The 15,918-nt window shown below is 33.6% G+C and overlaps 5 protein-coding genes across 13 annotated transcripts; 3 read left to right on the forward strand and 2 right to left on the reverse strand.

Moving 5' to 3' along the window:
* Nucleotides 1-437: 437 nt before the first annotated feature.
* Nucleotides 438-5,293, forward strand: LOC124298511 (nucleolar protein 10). The gene is made up of 11 exons (XM_046750622.1): nt 438-623; nt 730-775; nt 944-1,158; nt 1,666-1,802; nt 2,256-2,468; nt 2,626-2,854; nt 3,120-3,539; nt 3,635-3,917; nt 4,001-4,265; nt 4,823-4,919; nt 5,105-5,293. Exons 1-11 carry the CDS (start codon nt 558-560, stop codon nt 5,237-5,239), a joined length of 2,106 nt encoding a protein of 701 aa, XP_046606578.1. The 5' UTR covers nt 438-557; the 3' UTR covers nt 5,240-5,293.
* Nucleotides 5,294-5,437: 144 nt separating this feature from the next.
* Nucleotides 5,438-8,238, forward strand: LOC124298512 (uncharacterized). Of its 6 annotated transcripts, none has more exons than XM_046750623.1 (7): nt 5,438-5,834; nt 6,000-6,164; nt 6,321-6,562; nt 6,670-7,047; nt 7,150-7,330; nt 7,516-7,731; nt 7,856-8,238. In XM_046750623.1, the coding sequence occupies exons 2-7, from the start codon at nt 6,021-6,023 to the stop codon at nt 8,102-8,104; spliced, it is 1,410 nt and encodes a 469-aa protein (XP_046606579.1). In that variant the 5' UTR covers nt 5,438-5,834; nt 6,000-6,020; the 3' UTR covers nt 8,105-8,238. The 6 variants fall into 6 exon arrangements, with proteins under 6 accessions (XP_046606579.1, XP_046606581.1, XP_046606584.1 ...); XM_046750625.1 differs by having other exon boundaries at nt 5,438-5,743; XM_046750628.1 differs by having other exon boundaries at nt 5,438-5,743; nt 6,000-6,120.
* A 141-nt stretch (nt 8,239-8,379) lies between these two features.
* LOC124298517 (M-phase phosphoprotein 6) lies at nt 8,380-10,205 on the reverse strand. Of its 4 annotated transcripts, none has more exons than XM_046750635.1 (4): nt 9,868-10,205; nt 9,679-9,779; nt 8,897-9,234; nt 8,380-8,625 (listed from the first exon to the last, which is right to left on the reverse strand). In XM_046750635.1, the coding sequence occupies exons 1-3, from the start codon at nt 9,922-9,924 to the stop codon at nt 8,919-8,921; spliced, it is 474 nt and encodes a 157-aa protein (XP_046606591.1). In that variant the 5' UTR covers nt 9,925-10,205; the 3' UTR covers nt 8,380-8,625; nt 8,897-8,918. The 4 variants fall into 4 exon arrangements, with proteins under 4 accessions (XP_046606591.1, XP_046606590.1, XP_046606589.1 ...); XM_046750634.1 differs by having other exon boundaries at nt 8,380-9,234; nt 9,868-9,980; nt 10,081-10,199; XM_046750633.1 differs by having other exon boundaries at nt 8,914-9,234; nt 9,868-10,195.
* A 42-nt stretch (nt 10,206-10,247) lies between these two features.
* Nucleotides 10,248-15,142, forward strand: LOC124298515 (AKT-interacting protein-like). Its single transcript, XM_046750630.1, has 7 exons — nt 10,248-10,448; nt 10,802-10,983; nt 11,210-11,274; nt 11,367-11,467; nt 11,589-11,776; nt 11,909-12,077; nt 12,221-15,142. Exons 1-7 carry the CDS (start codon nt 10,404-10,406, stop codon nt 12,302-12,304), a joined length of 834 nt encoding a protein of 277 aa, XP_046606586.1. The 5' UTR covers nt 10,248-10,403; the 3' UTR covers nt 12,305-15,142.
* LOC124298516 (UPF0598 protein CG30010) lies at nt 12,481-15,917 on the reverse strand. Its single transcript, XM_046750631.1, has 4 exons — nt 15,405-15,917; nt 14,145-14,193; nt 13,582-13,802; nt 12,481-13,462 (listed from the first exon to the last, which is right to left on the reverse strand). Exons 1-4 carry the CDS (start codon nt 15,630-15,632, stop codon nt 13,226-13,228), a joined length of 735 nt encoding a protein of 244 aa, XP_046606587.1. The 5' UTR covers nt 15,633-15,917; the 3' UTR covers nt 12,481-13,225.
* Between the last annotated feature and the right edge of the window lies 1 nt (nt 15,918).

Consider the following 15,918-nt stretch of genomic DNA (forward strand, 5'->3'; position numbering starts at 1 on the left):
CTGCCTGGAATGTGGCACCAATATGCTTTTTCTTCTGGAAATTACGTGGTGTAACCTAATTATAAATTGAATATCATTTTAAACCGCTCTATTGCAAAATTTTTTCTTATAATACTTTGAATCCTCATAATTTTTTGCACATTAAGCCCATGGTTGAATAGCATTTAAAAATGTGTGTACGCAAATCATTCAATCAATAACCTATTGAAGTAAATGTATTCTTTATGATTTTGTTTTACAAAAAGATCAAAGGACTTGAAATTCTTTCTATCTCCGTGACTTGAAAGCACTTCAAAACGTGCCTATTGTTATACGTGCAACGGGAATTGGTATCTTGATTCACATTAAAATGCTTTGACATCATAAGTAAACTCATCTAAGATGATAGATAGCAATAGATAGTGACCATAGGGGCCCAGGCTTTTTAAAATCACCTGTAGCCAAATTGAGGTTATGTTACGCTAGTTCCGTCTAAGCTAGCTGTAATAACAGAAGCGTGCAGGCAGGCCTGCACAGTATTTTCTATTAAATTTGTGCTTTATGTGAACGTAAATAAAATGCAGGTCTCAGATCCTAATAATGTGAAAATCTACAACTTGAGTGCGGGCAAATCTCTTCCCGAGGTAAAGTTATGGCATTTACATGAGGGTTATACCATTTTTAAGGTTATGATCAGTTAACTTTCATTAACGTTCTAATATTTAATTCACACAATGCAATTTTTTTTAGTGGTTATCAGAGAGAAAGCGACGAAGTTTACTAAAAAAAAATGCCGGTAAGTTACTTCGAAATATATATATATATGTATTTTTGTTTTCACAATAATGTACGTTGCAAAAAAATTTTATCAAATAATTCTTATTATAGTCTAATCTTTTTCAATAATACAATTATAAACTACTTTGCAGAAAAAAAAAATTACATAATTTTATTTTACTCACAGATATCAGAAGACGCATCGAACTTATTCAGGATTTTGATATGCCTGGAATTAGTACGTCTGTCAAAGTTTCCAGGGATGGCCAATATATTTTTGCTACTGGCATATATAAGCCAAGGGTAAAATGTTTTGACGTGAACAACCTATCCCTTAAATTTGAGCGCTGCTTCGATTCTGAAGTTCTCACATTTGAAATATTGTCTGACGACTACAGTAAGGTGATTATATAGTCAATATTCACTAACAAAGAACCATAGATAGGTCGACCCCTCTGATTTTGATTTAGTTCATTATGTCGTAGTCCATCGAAAACTAAGAGACACACAGATGCTCTTATCTGCTAATAAATGCTTTAGAGCGGATGGAAAACAACCTCCAAAGATGAAACCAATGAATGAAACTGACACTGAAATGTTTCTGTTCATAAATATTTATTAATTAATCGTACATTTCAGGGTTAGTTTCATTCGAATCCATCAAGCGCTACAAGAAATCACCCCGTTAGGTGCCCATCTTTGGGGGTTGTTTTCACTACTCTAACCGTTTATTAGCAGATAAAAAAATATACATGACTCTTAATTCTCTATGTACTACAAAATGTATGAATTAGATGAACATTGGAGGGGTCGACCTACCTACAGTTCCCTGTAAGTAAAAGAATCGATAACTTACTCAAATGATTTATAACGACACCAACTTCACAATCTCATAATTTTGCATTTCAGTTAGTCTTCTTGCACTGTGATAGATACATTGAATTTCATTCGGCGCAAGGGAAATATTATAGACTTAGGATACCCCGGTTTGGAAGAGACATGCAGTACCATTATCCGTCCTGCGACCTATTTGTTGTTGGTGCTAGGTAAGCTGTGTTTTATCATATGGCAATTTAAGAAACATTTGTGATTCTTGCACAAGTCAAGAATAATACGAAATAATTTCGTTCTGGCGGTATAATTGCACATGCTCATCAAGAACATACTTTACAATGATTGAGTTAATTGTGAATTTCAAACAAGTGAACCAGAAAAAAACTTCTCACATCAGCTGTCTGGTTTTTGAAAGCATAGTTAGGTCTCAATTAAAAGCTTCATCACATTATATTGAAACAAGTTTACTACTAATGATAGAGACAGAGTTTGCTACATATATTTCAAGGAATATAAATTTTCAAAAATAACAGAATGATAGACTTCTCATGAGTTGTAATTTGTCAACTTTAAATCAAGCTGGATAGAAATTGTCGCAATTCCCTGAAAGGTCACACTCGTATTGATTAGTATAACTCAATAAATGATTATTATAATAATTCTAGCAATGAGATCTATCGACTGAACCTAGAGAGGGGACAATTTTTACAATCATTATTTACGGAGGCCTCTGGGATAAACAGGTGCACCATAAATCCTATTCATCATTCGCTAATGATTGGTACTCAGGAAGGACGAATCGAAGCCTGGGATCCTCGTACCAGAAACAAAGTTGGTACATTAGACTGCGCGTTTCATTGTGTCACCGAAAATACCCAGTATGTATATGGCAATAAAATTTTCATACTTGCGTACATGAAGTTTATACCACGTAGATATTCTGTTGATTCTTGAAGTTTTTCATTACTCTAATATTACTTTTACTATTATTACGTACTACACAAGCACATTTTATTTTACATTATGTATTTTCAGACTTGAAGGATTTCCGTCAATTACTGCCCTCAAGTTTCAGGATGCACTTACATTGGGCGTGGGTACTGCTACAGGTCAAGTATTACTCTACGACATTAGATCAAATAAACCATTGTTGGTAAAGGATCACATGTACGGATTACCAATCAGAGATATTGAATTTCACAATCAGATGGGTATGATCTACTCTATGGATAGTTCGGTCGTTAAAATTTGGGATAAACAAACGGTAAGTCGCCGCGTTTGTATAGAAATATTGTCAGATCATCAATTGTGCAAAATCCGCACAGAAAAGCTCTGAAAGAGGTCTGCTAAAACATACGTTTAAAATCAACTCTTGCAAATAGTTCTCCTAAATTCTCAGATAATTTTCCTATGTTTGAAAGTTTTAAAATTCTTATCGTTCACTTCATGTCTTTCCCGTATAAATAGAAAAAATGAATCTTGAGTGATGCCTAACAGCTGTACTAAACGCATGTCATATTATTTTACAGGGCAAGCTGTACACCTCAATAGAAGCACAGGCAGATTTCAACAATATGTGTGTTGTTCCGAATACCGGAATGATGTTTATTGCTAATGAAGATACTAAGTTACAAACTTACTACATACCCAGCCTAGGACCTGCACCTAGGTGGTGCAGTTTTCTTGATAATCTTACTGAAGAACTTGAAGAGTCTAACTTTGATACTGTTTATGATGACTATAAATTCATTACTGAGAAGGAACTGGACGATTTCGGACTAGCACATCTTAAAGGAAGTAACTTACTTAGGGCATACATGCACGGATATTTTATGGATGCTAGGCTCTACAGAAAGGCTAGAGACGTAGCTCAGCCTTTCAACTTTGATGAATATCAGAGGAAACAGATCAGAAAGAAAATTGAAGAGGAACGTACGAACCGAGTGCAGGTACTAATATTGGCATATTTCAAATTTTCAATAATTTCATACCCAAATAAGTTTTTACTATTTCATATTTGGTGAAATCGAATTTTTTTACACAGGTTTCAAAATTGCCATCAGTTAATAAACGTCTAGCTCAGAAATTGCTGGATAACGAATTAGATCCAAAAGCAAAACGGAAAACACCAAATCTTCTCAAAGACAATCGGTTCAAGCCATTATTTGAAGATCCAAACTTTGAAGTGGACGAAAACACAGAGGAGTTCCGTTTGCTAAATCCTGTAGTATCACAACTTGCCAAATCTAGAAGAATAGAATTAAACAAGAAACTTGAAGCTCAAGCTCGATTTGACATAGCCAGAGAAGAAGAAAACGCACTTGAAGGTAATCTTTTTTCCACTTGTACCATTATCATTGGTATTAAATTCTGGACTGTCTAGTTTCACCGTAAAATAAAATGAATCAAGGTAAACGAAGTTCGGAGGAAAGTTCATTGTCGGATGATGATAGTTCGGATGACGACAAAGGCTGGGCTAAGGAAGTTCAGAAGCAGCACAAATTAATAAAGAGAGAGACGAGACAAAGAGAGTGGGAAGAAGAAAAGGCGCGAAGAGAAGAGAATCAAGAAACAGAAGCAGTAGATCGATCAGAGAGCAAATCAGCTAAATTTTTCAAACTCAAAGAAGGCGTCGAGTTTATGGGTATCAGGACTGTCAGACAAAAACAAAACAAGTAAGAATCTTCTGTGGATATCCAAGAGAATTTATTGAATAAGCCTCATGGTATTAATGCTGGAGGCAATTTTACTACCTCTCTATCAGCACAATCTCAAGCACAAATAGCGATTTGAGGAAACTGAATTTCATGAAAACAATTAAATTACTATTTATGTGCGTGTTTGCTTTGGCTCTGTGAGATTGACCACATTGTTTTCTACTCTATATTTTTTTCTCCATTAGAGAAATCACTTGTTATTTTCGTTAGTTTATTTAAACTCATTCGTTATTGATTCTTCCTAAGTCAATTCTATGTAGTATTATTCAAATCTACAAATGTGTTTGATGCCTAGATAACAGGATAAATCACTCAGTGCTGTTACCTCCATGTATCTCTTTTACTAATTATGGTATCAGAAAGTTTCAGAGCTAAAAGTCGCACGTTCAGTGTATAAAATATAATTATTAATATAACATTTCGATATGATATTCAAGTTTTACAATATGTGAAATACATCATGTTTATAGCAAAGTAGGTAATTTATTGTTATGAATTATTGCACTTAATTACAGAGCGAGCCTTGGCCAAAGATTGCAAGCTGAAGAAGTCAATAGTGTCAGAATGCTTGGTTCGTTGGGAAATAGAGAAATGACATTCAGCACTAAAAAGGTTTGTTGATTAAAATTATGCGAAAGTGACAAAGTAGTGTGTTTCAGAGTTCGAAATCAAGAAAATTCAAAGTTCAATGTCCAATCCGTATCAAATACTATTTAGCATAAGGACTAACATGTACGTTGCATGAAAAGGTGAATATTACAAAATAACTTGTATAACTTGTATAACATTTGTTACAGCTAAAAAAATCAGGTGGCTATTCGGAAGAGAAAACAGTTAAGCATTGTGCGGAGCGTAAGCGATTGTCTCGTTCAGCGGGGAAAATCGGCAATAAATTGAAGCCGAAATTTTGGAACGGCAAAAGAGTTGTATAGGATCGACGGACGAAAACAAAATGAAAAAAAAAATCTTTTATACTTACTTGTAAATAATAATAGCATAAAACTAATCCGTTATTCCCTGACCATCGTTACAGTATAAGAGTCATTCCCTTCACAATTGTTATCGTGCTACAGCACTACCATACAAAGAAATAATAATTACTATCACTCACAAACAAATTGTTGTATCAACGTCTGATTATAGTGTATCACAACTCTCAGAGGTGAAACAAGTCATCAGAAAATACTCTTATATGTGTAGTAAATTATCGTGTCGAACCGTATTTGATACTATAGGAATATTTTCATACACACATATGTTTCAAAGTGCTAAATGCCGCTCTGCTGCTAGAAGGATGCCTTTGGTAAGTCCACGGGTAAGTTATACACTTGTTTGTTTACATTCTCATATAGTACCAGTCCCTCACACAATAAAGTACTTGATATATACTTAGTATTGCATATTTCGATTAATACGTTATTACAATAATGCAAAATGTACAATAGTTAAAAATTAAACTTTAGGTTTATTCTAATTATTTTTGTTTCTTAATTCAAGCTATCTTAACTTTGAATCCAGTTTTCATGTGTATGTGGTACTTCATCAAAATCTTGAAATTGTGTAATTGTCGAAAATCAACAACCATCACTGTGTTTTTGTTTACAAATTCAGATCTGAATTGACATTGATTGTGCATTGGCTGTATAACGTTCCTGTCTTAGTATTCTAACTATTCTTATATCACATTTTTAGAATAGCTAAAGTAAGGAGGATATGATGCTTTGCTGGCTGCAGTCTAGGCAAAACTCAAACAAAGCAGTGAATTCAAAAAACCAGCGCACTGGCCTCAACGAAAACAATGGAGACCCATTGCGTATGTCGACAACATCGATTCTATCAGAATTAGAAAGTGCCGAAGTAAGATTACTTGCTTTACTGATAAAAAGCCGGCGCTCAAAGTTCAGGCATAACTTCAGTCAACGCTATGTGCCCACCGTTATATCATTCCATCAGTTACTGCGGAATATATCCACTGTATTAATAATTTACTCTTCTTTTTGTTCTTTTAAATAGGTTGGAGAAATTACCGAAAGACCAGATTATGAAAATCTCAGCACTTCAGCCGTCCTACATTATTGCAAATGCAAAATATTACGTCCCTATTTAAGACTTCTCGGAGTAATGGGATTGAGACCAACAAGTGGAGATGATATAGAGTGCTCGCCTTGTTATTCAATTTTTGCCAATCTGCACACTTTTCAAGTCCTTATATTCATGTGCATTGGATACGTTCTTCAATATACGGCTTGTTTTAGGTAAATTTTTCGATTCATATAATGATTCTGGGGAACGTATTTATTGACTGTCAATTGTTTGATGTACGATATAGGCATTTCATACATTTTCTTTTTGTCTTCATCAGACGAGATCGTGGGTTTTGCTATACCTTGATGCGAATCGATCATGAGCTAGTGTCTAACACTACCAAGGAGTTACAGTATGAAAGAATATGTTATGGAAGTATAGCATTCAGCTATGCGATACCAAGCATTCTTCATCTCAGTGCATATTTGTATGCAGTTTATTTATTTAGAATACGGGAGAACGAGCAGCTTCAAAACTTGATGGAGAGAGCTTTTCTCATGTCTTCAGACCCATCAGATCGCGGTAGTCAGAAGAGATTAGTTAGAATACTGTGGTTATTCATTGTGCTGAGCATTATATGGATGATCATAGCTTTGATCACTGTGAACTTAATGATGGCAAGAGGAATCATTGTATTTCAATGGCTTCATTCTAGGTAAAGAAACGAACCCAACAAGAGTGTTGCACATAGGAAAATCACTAGAGGAATCAAGGTTCAATCTTTGTTCAAATTTTTTTTAACAATATATTCTTACAGTCCAGACCAGTTGAAGACTGTTTTAAAATTTTTTCTGATCGTTTGTACCTTATGGCATGATATGGTTCAAGGAACGATTATAACAAGTTACTGCTTGCAAGGACAACTATTAATGTCGCATCTATACTTTCTACGAACCAAGTTACTCCAACATACATTGGCTCCGTTAGATTGGATGAAGGTATTTATGTATAAATTTGTGTAATACATGCACAAAGCTGAATTGACAGTATTTATGACTACTCTATGAATGAAGTATTACAGAATTGTAGCCATTATTTTATTCTTTCTTTTATAAACATAATTTATGTGGGTAGTATTTTACGATGGATTTGTTTAAATACTTTTATTAAATTGTTGTTATAGGAGATTAGTGAGTTTAAAAAATTGCTGAAATATTTCAATGATGATTTTGGTCCGGCAGTATGCATATACACTGTGGTAAATTTTTCGTGGGCTGCAGCTGGTATTTTATGGCTACTGAAATACGATAATGTCGATGTACAAAGCAGTCCAATTATTTATATTAGTATTATAAATGTGTCTTTGTGGGTCGTGATATCATTAGCCCCTTTTATACAGGTTCGTAACAGATTACACCTATAATATCTGAAGCATTTAATTTTTAGTAGATTACAATTAGGGAAAGTACCCTCAAAAGAGTATTGAACAATTATGATATTTTCATTCTCTATTACTTATTTAGGCAGCACGATTAACTTCAGCATGCTCAAGTATTCAAGGAATTGGGCATGAAATTCGCGTACGTCCATTCGTGTATCAGGACACTCCAGGATCGGACTTGGATACGATTCTATTATATGCATCTTCATTAAATATGTGCGCTAGATTATTCAGAGTACCTATAACTGGGAGGTATTTGTTGTTGGCATTAACTGTTGGGAGTATTGTTATGTTGATCCTAGGGCAGTGCCATTTTCTATCCAGCTTATAAATTTCAATTGGAAATGTGTTCAAGTTTTTAACGTAGCATAATAAATATGTTGTACAGAAATCTAGCCAGAAAGAGAAGAGAAAATGAGTGTAAAATTTGTTATATCTGTGGTAATTTCCTTTTTGTTGACTATTCCGAAAATTCTTAGTGTTGAGGTAAGTGAATGTTGTGTTTATATTTTATTGCATTAACATTGGGAATTTCAACCTTACAATACATTAAACAAAATAAATCAGATAGATGAATAGATTTGTGTCATTATTATTTTTACTCTATTGTGGCAGCAATTCGGATTTTCTTTTTTCAACTGGCATATATGTACAGGACTATATCTTAAAAATGTTAATACGTTGTAAAGTTTTACAATTATTTAATAAAAATATTCTTGTACTGTATATTGCTGATAAAATTAATTTATTGAAAAAGTTTTGATCTTACAATAAATATTAAGAACAATTATACTAAATGTACCCATTAGTTGGTAATTCTGGAAAGCATGAATTTAACTCAGGTAAATCTACCTGTGGAGAAAAAGAGAGGAAAAAATATGCATTATACAAAATTTGAGATTTGAGTTACATGCAGAGACATACAAAATATATGTTTTCTATGCTATTTTAAGTTCGAAACCAAATTTCAAACTATGAAGCTATCAAATACCCAACACACACACACACACGCAAACGTGTATTTACGAAAATTAATTATTATTTAACACAAATCTTCAGCTCTTGTTAAAAATAAGAGGCATTTAGCAAGATCAGGTGTTTCATTTATCCAAATATAAAATACATTTAGGATACGATCACCCTTCTTAGTCCGATGGTTTCAAAAATTTAGGTTTTTTCTCTACGGGTTCTATTTCGATGCTGTCATCCCTTACATATTTCTTGTTTTCATGGTTTGTCCTGAATTTTTTTGCCATTGTATCCACTGCTGAGGATCTGTAATGCTTTGCCATCTGTTCATCAGATATTTCAGTTTCATTCTGTTTCCGGGTCAAAGCTTGCTTAGCTTCTTCTTCCAATTCCATCAGTCTCTCTATCTCTGGATTCATACCGCGAAAGCTCACTCGACCGTCAAGCAAACCTTCACAAAACACAAAGCTTGGCTCAATGATGAATTTATCCCTAAAACAAGTATCGAAAACTGAATGAACTAGATATTTAGAAAAAATAAAATCTGAAAAAAAAGTGATACCTCTATACTTATATCAGAGGAATTGCCTAACAGCAATTTGTGAAGACAATCCAATAAAAAAGGAAACAAATCTGCTCCTTAGCGATATAAATATTGATTCAACAGAGTTCGGCTGAGTTTCCCAAATATTTTTAATTTGAAACTTATGATTTACATTGATTGCAACTATTACTGACTGAAACATGTGTTTTGTCAATTAGTATTTTGCTTTTTATTCACTATTTACATAATAATTGATTCTGTTGTTAGTATTTAACTTAGTTGTATCACCACCATTACCAAAAGATATAATTGCTGTAGAATTTTGTCAGTAAAAACTAAGACTCCTTGCAAGTGGAAAATATTATTTGTTATCGTTGAGTTTATAAACTTACGATCCTTTCTTCATGTGATTAGTCAGCTGTGCCCCGAAGTATTCTTTGCCTTCTTCTTGAAATAGTTGCTTCTCAACTTTCTCTTTGGTTCGTTTCATGAACTAGATGAAAAGGAATAAAAAAAGTTGTGACATATGAAACTGCATAATCTGATAAAAATAACTTGACCATACAAATTTCGTCTATTACCTTCATTTCCAAAATACCTTTCGACAATTTCGTCTTGTTCACTTCTCTTGTAGTCATTTTTAACAAAATTATGAACAAGGATCTGCGAAGTTGTAAAATTTTTCGATTTCGGACTGAAAAAATACTTGCTTTCAAGACCAATTACGTTTTATGAAGAAAACCAGTAAATATGAGGCAGCCAGTAAACAGTAGCAAACAATTGCGGAACCCAACCTAAATTTTAAATATTTTTGGTTATGTTTCACTTTTTCTAAGAAGCAGGGTAATCACATGGAGCATGGATGGAGGACCTGAAAAATACCAAAATATACCCAACCCGACAGTCAAATAGATAGAACGAAGTGAGCTAGGGAAACACTGGCGTCTGGATCACAATCGATCCAATCTCGAAACAGTAACTTCAGTTCAATCACAGATGTCAGATGAATTAGTTCATTCATAAATATTATAAATCTCTTGATCAATATTTCATTATGATTCTGTTTAAACAGATCTATAATTAAAAGTTTAGGATCACAAATATACGTATATTATTAATGATTGTAACGATGTCATCGAGATATACAACGACCGGGATCAAGGTAAACATGACAATTTATTTCAATGCTGTTGTCAAAAGCTGTATATTAATAAACGCTGTAACTTCTAACCAACATGTTTTACCAGAATAAAGCAATAACGACTACCTGCAATGATAATACTTAAAATATTGTGGATCACTCATTTATGTTCTTGTTTCGGATAATGAAGGAATAATAACTCATAAAAACTAGTAACAGTATATCAAACGTTAAACATATCCTGATTATACCTGTATGACTCTGTCTTGAGTCTAGCGTAACTTGCACGTCGCTGTTGTGTGAATATCGACACTGTCAAGTTTATTAACTATTTACGTGAACTTTGACATTTTATTTTAATTTGACTTTTAAAGGGCGAAGGAGATGTGGACGACAACTTCAGGCAGCAAGGATCGTTAAGGAAATTGTTGCCATCCAATAGTAATGGAGAGACACAGCTTGCCATGTCCACTAGGATGATCGATAGACCTCCTTCGACTCGCAGTAACAGAGAATATGCTGTGTTCTTACAAGAGTATATAATTCTTTCTGAATAGTAAGTTGAATAGTGTACCTACTTTTTTAACTTTGATCAATTATTAAGTTGCATGTTGCAGATAAAATGCTACAGCGCAAGAACTTGTTTCTGGTACACCTGCTTTAAATCTAAGCAACGAATCATCCTGAAAATGCTCAAAATTTAACAATAATTCATGTTGTATTCAATTTGAGTTTTGGCTGGATCTTCAATAAATCTATAACGTTGCATAATTTTGTTTCAGTAATATGATGCAGAAACAAGATCTAAAAAGAATTTATGTGATTCCATCTGCAAATGACTCATTTTGTAAGTTAAATGATGAAGTTTGTAATCCTATTTCAACACTTCCAGAATTGATCGAAAACAGTTTGTGTAAGTGTTGGCCTTTTTTCTTGCAGTATGGTTTGGAGTCTTCTTTGTTAGACAAGGGATTTACCAAGGTGGCGTATTCAGATTCACAATTACCTTGCCCCCAACTTTTCCCGACGGTGGTTGTCCGGTAAGTTACATAAATCATTCAACAGAGTTTTAGGTTGCTTATTTTCTTTCTATTTCTGTATCATATATAGGTATATTTGTTTTCTTTTTCTAGTATTGCTAACCATTCGATTATCTTACAGAAAGTTGTATTTCAACCGAATGTATTTCATCCATTATTGAAGGCTGATACTGGAGAGTTAGATACAACGTGGGAATTTCCTGAATGGAAACGAAACAATAGAGTTTGGCAATTAGTGCAGTACATTGTCAAGGTCTTTTCCAAAATCGATTCAAAGATGCCGTCCATCAATGAAGAAGCTCTGATGTTGTAAGAAAATTCTTGTCTATTGATGTGCCCTTTTCAAGCATACTGATCATGACTATCATTGCTAATGTATTCAAACATACAAAATTTTCATGGAATGGTATTTTATTAATTTACCGGTCTATATTGTTTTAGATTTGCAAGTAACATTGAAAGTTTCCAAAAAAAAGCTAGGGCAAGTGTTACAGAGAGTTTGAGTCAGCTTTACGATCCACCTTCAACTGACGATCCGCATTACATTACTTTTACCCCTTATGATAGTTCATCGCACGATGGTATCAAGGAGGAGATATTAAAATCAAAGGTAACTTATGATTTGTCGTTGTTGAAAAAACATTATATCCATATCAGTAATAAGGCATCAAAACATGAAACATAAAGTTGTCATGTTTGAACTGAAATCGACAGCTACTGTAGATAAATAATTGAAATTTTGGCCAATTTCAGAAGGAAGAGGAAAATAAGGTGCTTGGATTTTCTTGGGTACAGCCAGGATCGCTTCAGCCTTTTTCAAAACCCGAAACAAGATAACAAAAACTTCTTAAGCCTGGAGAGTCGTTAACACAACAGATGAGGTATTTTCAAACCTTAGACGTTCGTAATTTTCGACATTTACTCATTGCAATCGTCATTTAACAAGAGCTGAACAAATGGTACGATGTACGACTTAATATTTTTCTATGTATGTTTATAAAGACTTAACCAACTGAAATAAGTAAATCTTTAATCAAACGTGTACAGTTTTGGATCAGGAATCGAAAATTTTTCGTACATGTATAAAGTATCAGAGTTTATATTTCTAGAAGTATAAACATATGTCTCTAATTTATGCTAATGTCGGAGAGTAGGCCCCATTCTAAAATAATTATATCACAGAAGTCTAACGGAGTGTTATCATTATTAATTTTAATATTTATTACTCACGATATAATTCTATTGACTTATAGGCTCGTGCAACAACACGTAGAATATGTATGACGAATTTATAAAGACTTGTCTTTAAGGCAATGTATATATAAAAAATTTGTAATCAAATACGTTAACTGATGACTGTTAAACGTTAACATGGCTTCTTATGGCCCAGGGCTCAATTAGCCGCAGAGTACTGGTTACCACAATTTGTCCAGGAGAGGGGTAATTGTCTTTAAATTCTTCCGTCAACGTTAAATATGGTGCTTAATTTTTTACTAGAAAAATAAGAGATTACCATCGTTTCATAGTTTGGTCTACACATTTTGCAATTCAACAAATGCAGGGCTAATAATAAATGATTTTTCAATTTATTATTTTGTAACTATTTTAGGAAACTCTCTTTAATCATATCTTTATTAGACTCTAGTTTAAAGTTTTTCTGCGAATGTTTTATCTTCTGGACAATGCCAACCCTCACATTTTTATATGTAGACTTGAAACGAATTGCAATGGTTGTAAAAATAATTAGTTTACAATTTTTCACAGAACTTTTTTAGCTATTTTTTTATGCCATTCGGAATCCAGTTCATGTCTATTATTGTCCCAAGAAAAATGCGTTGGACTTTGTTCTTCACCATTATGGAATTCAAAGTATTTGCTAAATTCTAATGCTAGCTTAGATCGCACCAAGCCTATGCCACCAGCAATTTTTGGTGCAGGATGATAAACTCGTCCAGTTTCCATGCTCATGAAGATTCTTGCTGGCTCAAAAGGAACCTATGATTATAACAAAGATTCACATGTCAGCAGATCTATCAATTTTTCATTTATGGTCTAAGGCTAAATTTAGGTGTTCTTTATTGTAAAAGGTGGGCAAAAATAGAAAACATACAAACCGTCAGTAACTCATCGGCATGAGCATAACTAAATTGATTTTTCACTCCTCCAGTATCTAAATCTTCCTTTTGAATGACATGTGTAAACACGATTGGAAGATCATCACATCTGACGAAATTTCGTTCTCTTCCACATGGTGACAGGTAGGGAAAATCATCCATATAACGGCCAGTTTCATTTTTGCGAAGTCTTGTGAAGAAGAATGCCAAAAACTTTTTCTCTGAAAATCGATAAAACGATTTTCCAGAATGCTTTCAAGATAAACCGTTGAAAAAGGTTTATGTGGATTAGATTTATTGCATTCAAACTTCAAGGAATTTGATCACGAATGCATATAAGCTAGAATTACTGTACATGTATTTAATAATTAATTTATGCGAATTTGACCTATTTTCAAGGAGATTTGGCTTGGAAGTTAAAACAGAGATTGAAATCCACTGATCTCTACACTAGAGATCTTTATGTTAGAGATCAGTGTTGAAATCTGAAAGTGTTTGATTTATGAACTGTTAATTGTTAAGTTGATCTATTTAATACAAATCAGCAACATACGAATACGTACCTTTAAAACAAGAGGTGAAGTTCTTCATTCGAGAATCATCAAGAAACAACTGTCAATTTGAAAGATATACAAATTTTATACATGTACCTCTGGAGACCATAAAATATTTCAAAATTCAAGCAATATCCAATATGTTAATAAGATCTTGTATTCAATTAATTTCTTTATTCGAGTAAAAAACAATATCCAGTGAAACCATTACAGGCATTCAAATGGAATCAATAAGTGTAAAAATATTGTAACAGTTTAACTTATTTTGCTCTGATTAATTAGTTCAAATACGATTTCATGAGAATTCAAAAATAGATACATATTTTCTTAACCCAACGAATTAGAAAAAAATAATTTAATACAGTAACCCGAATAATTTAATACAGTGACCCAAATAATCATTTAACAGAGATCAACAATAAAGTTTTCCAGTACTTTGCATTTTATCTACATTAATCGCGTAGTTGATACCGCAGTTATTCTACCAGAAATTTTGCTTAGATTTTACCAAAAAATAGGGATTTTAGTAATATTGCGATAATAAGAAATTCACTTTTATTTTTTCGCATAATTTTTTAACACATTTTCTTGCAAGGGCAAATACGTAGTGTTTCCAGATAAAATCATTGTTGAATTTTTATTTGTTTATCCAGTGATAATGTTCATGGTCTAAATGGTAGTTGCAGATATATGAAACTATCTGGCACTTATTGAACAGAACAAGGAGAAAGAAGAAAAACATACATAAATCTACTTTTCGCTCCTTTGAAGAGCTAGACTGTTTTTTATTACAGTTCTAATTAAATTTTCAGTTAGATCTACTATCCGCTTCAACGAGTTTGTCTGGAGTCTGTATCACCAATATTGGATTCTCTTGAATTATCTATTTACCGCAGATCTTTACCAGCGAGATCACTAGTGAGGATCTACATATATGGCACCTAGTGGTTAGCTTGGATCTACTTTTACAAGTATTAATTGTAAATAAAAACGTTGACATAACATGGTTCGAAAACGGCGGTTTTAGTTTTTCTGAAATGTTTGTAGGATAAATTTCTGGAAAATCCACGTATCTTCAAGAACAAGAGTAAGTAGAGTTTTCTGAAGACAGTTCGCAATTTCGCCGAAACATTTCAAAACCTGTTCAAACGGCCTGCAAATTATATGTCTAATTGAGGAGCCTCCTCTAAGGCGTTTAATCGTGATATCAGCAGCCACAGAAGTAGTGATATAGATCGTACTTCTTATTTAGATTATTATCACACCTACCATTCCTTGGTGATCGATGTAATAGAAATATTCGCGAATTCGAGGTTCGGGCGATTGTCCTTGTATATAAGAGACGAGAGTTCTTCTGCTGAGTGTACATATTGAACGCGGACGGTGATTTGATAGATATTTATAGATCGAGGAAAAGCCAGAATAAGGTATTAATCTGTTGTTTGAAAGGGATTTGAGATTGAACATTAGGTGGAAAACTGTTTTAGGACGATTCATTGAGCAATATGAATAAGAAACTGGTAAACTATTTCGAAACGTTTACATAAGAGGCATGCGAAACAGGGGGATGTCGAAGTATATTATCAGCCCCCACGTTGGTGACGGCGTGCGCAGAGAGAAACCTACTCTTCATAGATTTTATAAAGATGGACTGCACGGTTCGTGCACCGATCTGAAGCGCTAATTAGAAAGAGCAAGCAACAGCGGGAGTCCGACCTTCCGACTCTACAACCGTATTTTTTGGTTCAGCATTGACGATGACCATGTCATCGTGCCATCACTT

This window comes from Neodiprion virginianus, chromosome 2 (assembly GCF_021901495.1).
Source record: "Neodiprion virginianus isolate iyNeoVirg1 chromosome 2, iyNeoVirg1.1, whole genome shotgun sequence".
Classification (NCBI taxonomy): domain Eukaryota; kingdom Metazoa; phylum Arthropoda; class Insecta; order Hymenoptera; family Diprionidae; genus Neodiprion; species Neodiprion virginianus.

Excerpts from the sequence above, each read along its gene's own strand:
- LOC124298511 (XM_046750622.1), top strand. The coding sequence starts at position 558 with ATGCAGGTCTCAGATCCTAATAATGTGAAAATCTACAACTTGAGTGCG. Across the intron at positions 1,159-1,665 it reads TGTCTGACGACTACAGTAAG|TTAGTCTTCTTGCACTGTGA; the intron begins GTGATTATATAG and ends TTTGCATTTCAG. Across the intron at positions 3,540-3,634 it reads AACGTACGAACCGAGTGCAG|GTTTCAAAATTGCCATCAGT; the intron begins GTACTAATATTG and ends TTTTTTACACAG.
- LOC124298512 (XM_046750623.1), top strand. The coding sequence starts at position 6,021 with ATGATGCTTTGCTGGCTGCAGTCTAGGCAAAACTCAAACAAAGCAGTG. Across the intron at positions 6,165-6,320 it reads CAGAATTAGAAAGTGCCGAA|GTTGGAGAAATTACCGAAAG; the intron begins GTAAGATTACTT and ends TCTTTTAAATAG. Across the intron at positions 7,048-7,149 it reads TTTCAATGGCTTCATTCTAG|TCCAGACCAGTTGAAGACTG; the intron begins GTAAAGAAACGA and ends ATATTCTTACAG.
- LOC124298517 (XM_046750635.1), bottom strand. The coding sequence starts at position 9,924 with ATGACTACAAGAGAAGTGAACAAGACGAAATTGTCGAAAGGTATTTTG. Across the intron at positions 9,780-9,867 it reads AAGGTATTTTGGAAATGAAG|TTCATGAAACGAACCAAAGA; the intron begins GTAATAGACGAA and ends CTTTTCATCTAG. Across the intron at positions 9,235-9,678 it reads AATCACATGAAGAAAGGATC|GGATAAATTCATCATTGAGC; the intron begins GTAAGTTTATAA and ends TACTTGTTTTAG.
- LOC124298515 (XM_046750630.1), top strand. The coding sequence starts at position 10,404 with ATGATTGTAACGATGTCATCGAGATATACAACGACCGGGATCAAG. Across the intron at positions 10,449-10,801 it reads ATACAACGACCGGGATCAAG|GGCGAAGGAGATGTGGACGA; the intron begins GTAAACATGACA and ends TGACTTTTAAAG. Across the intron at positions 11,275-11,366 it reads ATCTGCAAATGACTCATTTT|TATGGTTTGGAGTCTTCTTT; the intron begins GTAAGTTAAATG and ends TTTTTCTTGCAG.
- LOC124298516 (XM_046750631.1), bottom strand. The coding sequence starts at position 15,632 with ATGAATCGTCCTAAAACAGTTTTCCACCTAATGTTCAATCTCAAATCC. Across the intron at positions 14,194-15,404 it reads ACATCGATCACCAAGGAATG|TTGTTTCTTGATGATTCTCG; the intron begins GTAGGTGTGATA and ends TCAAATTGACAG. Across the intron at positions 13,803-14,144 it reads CTTCACCTCTTGTTTTAAAG|AGAAAAAGTTTTTGGCATTC; the intron begins GTACGTATTCGT and ends ATCGATTTTCAG.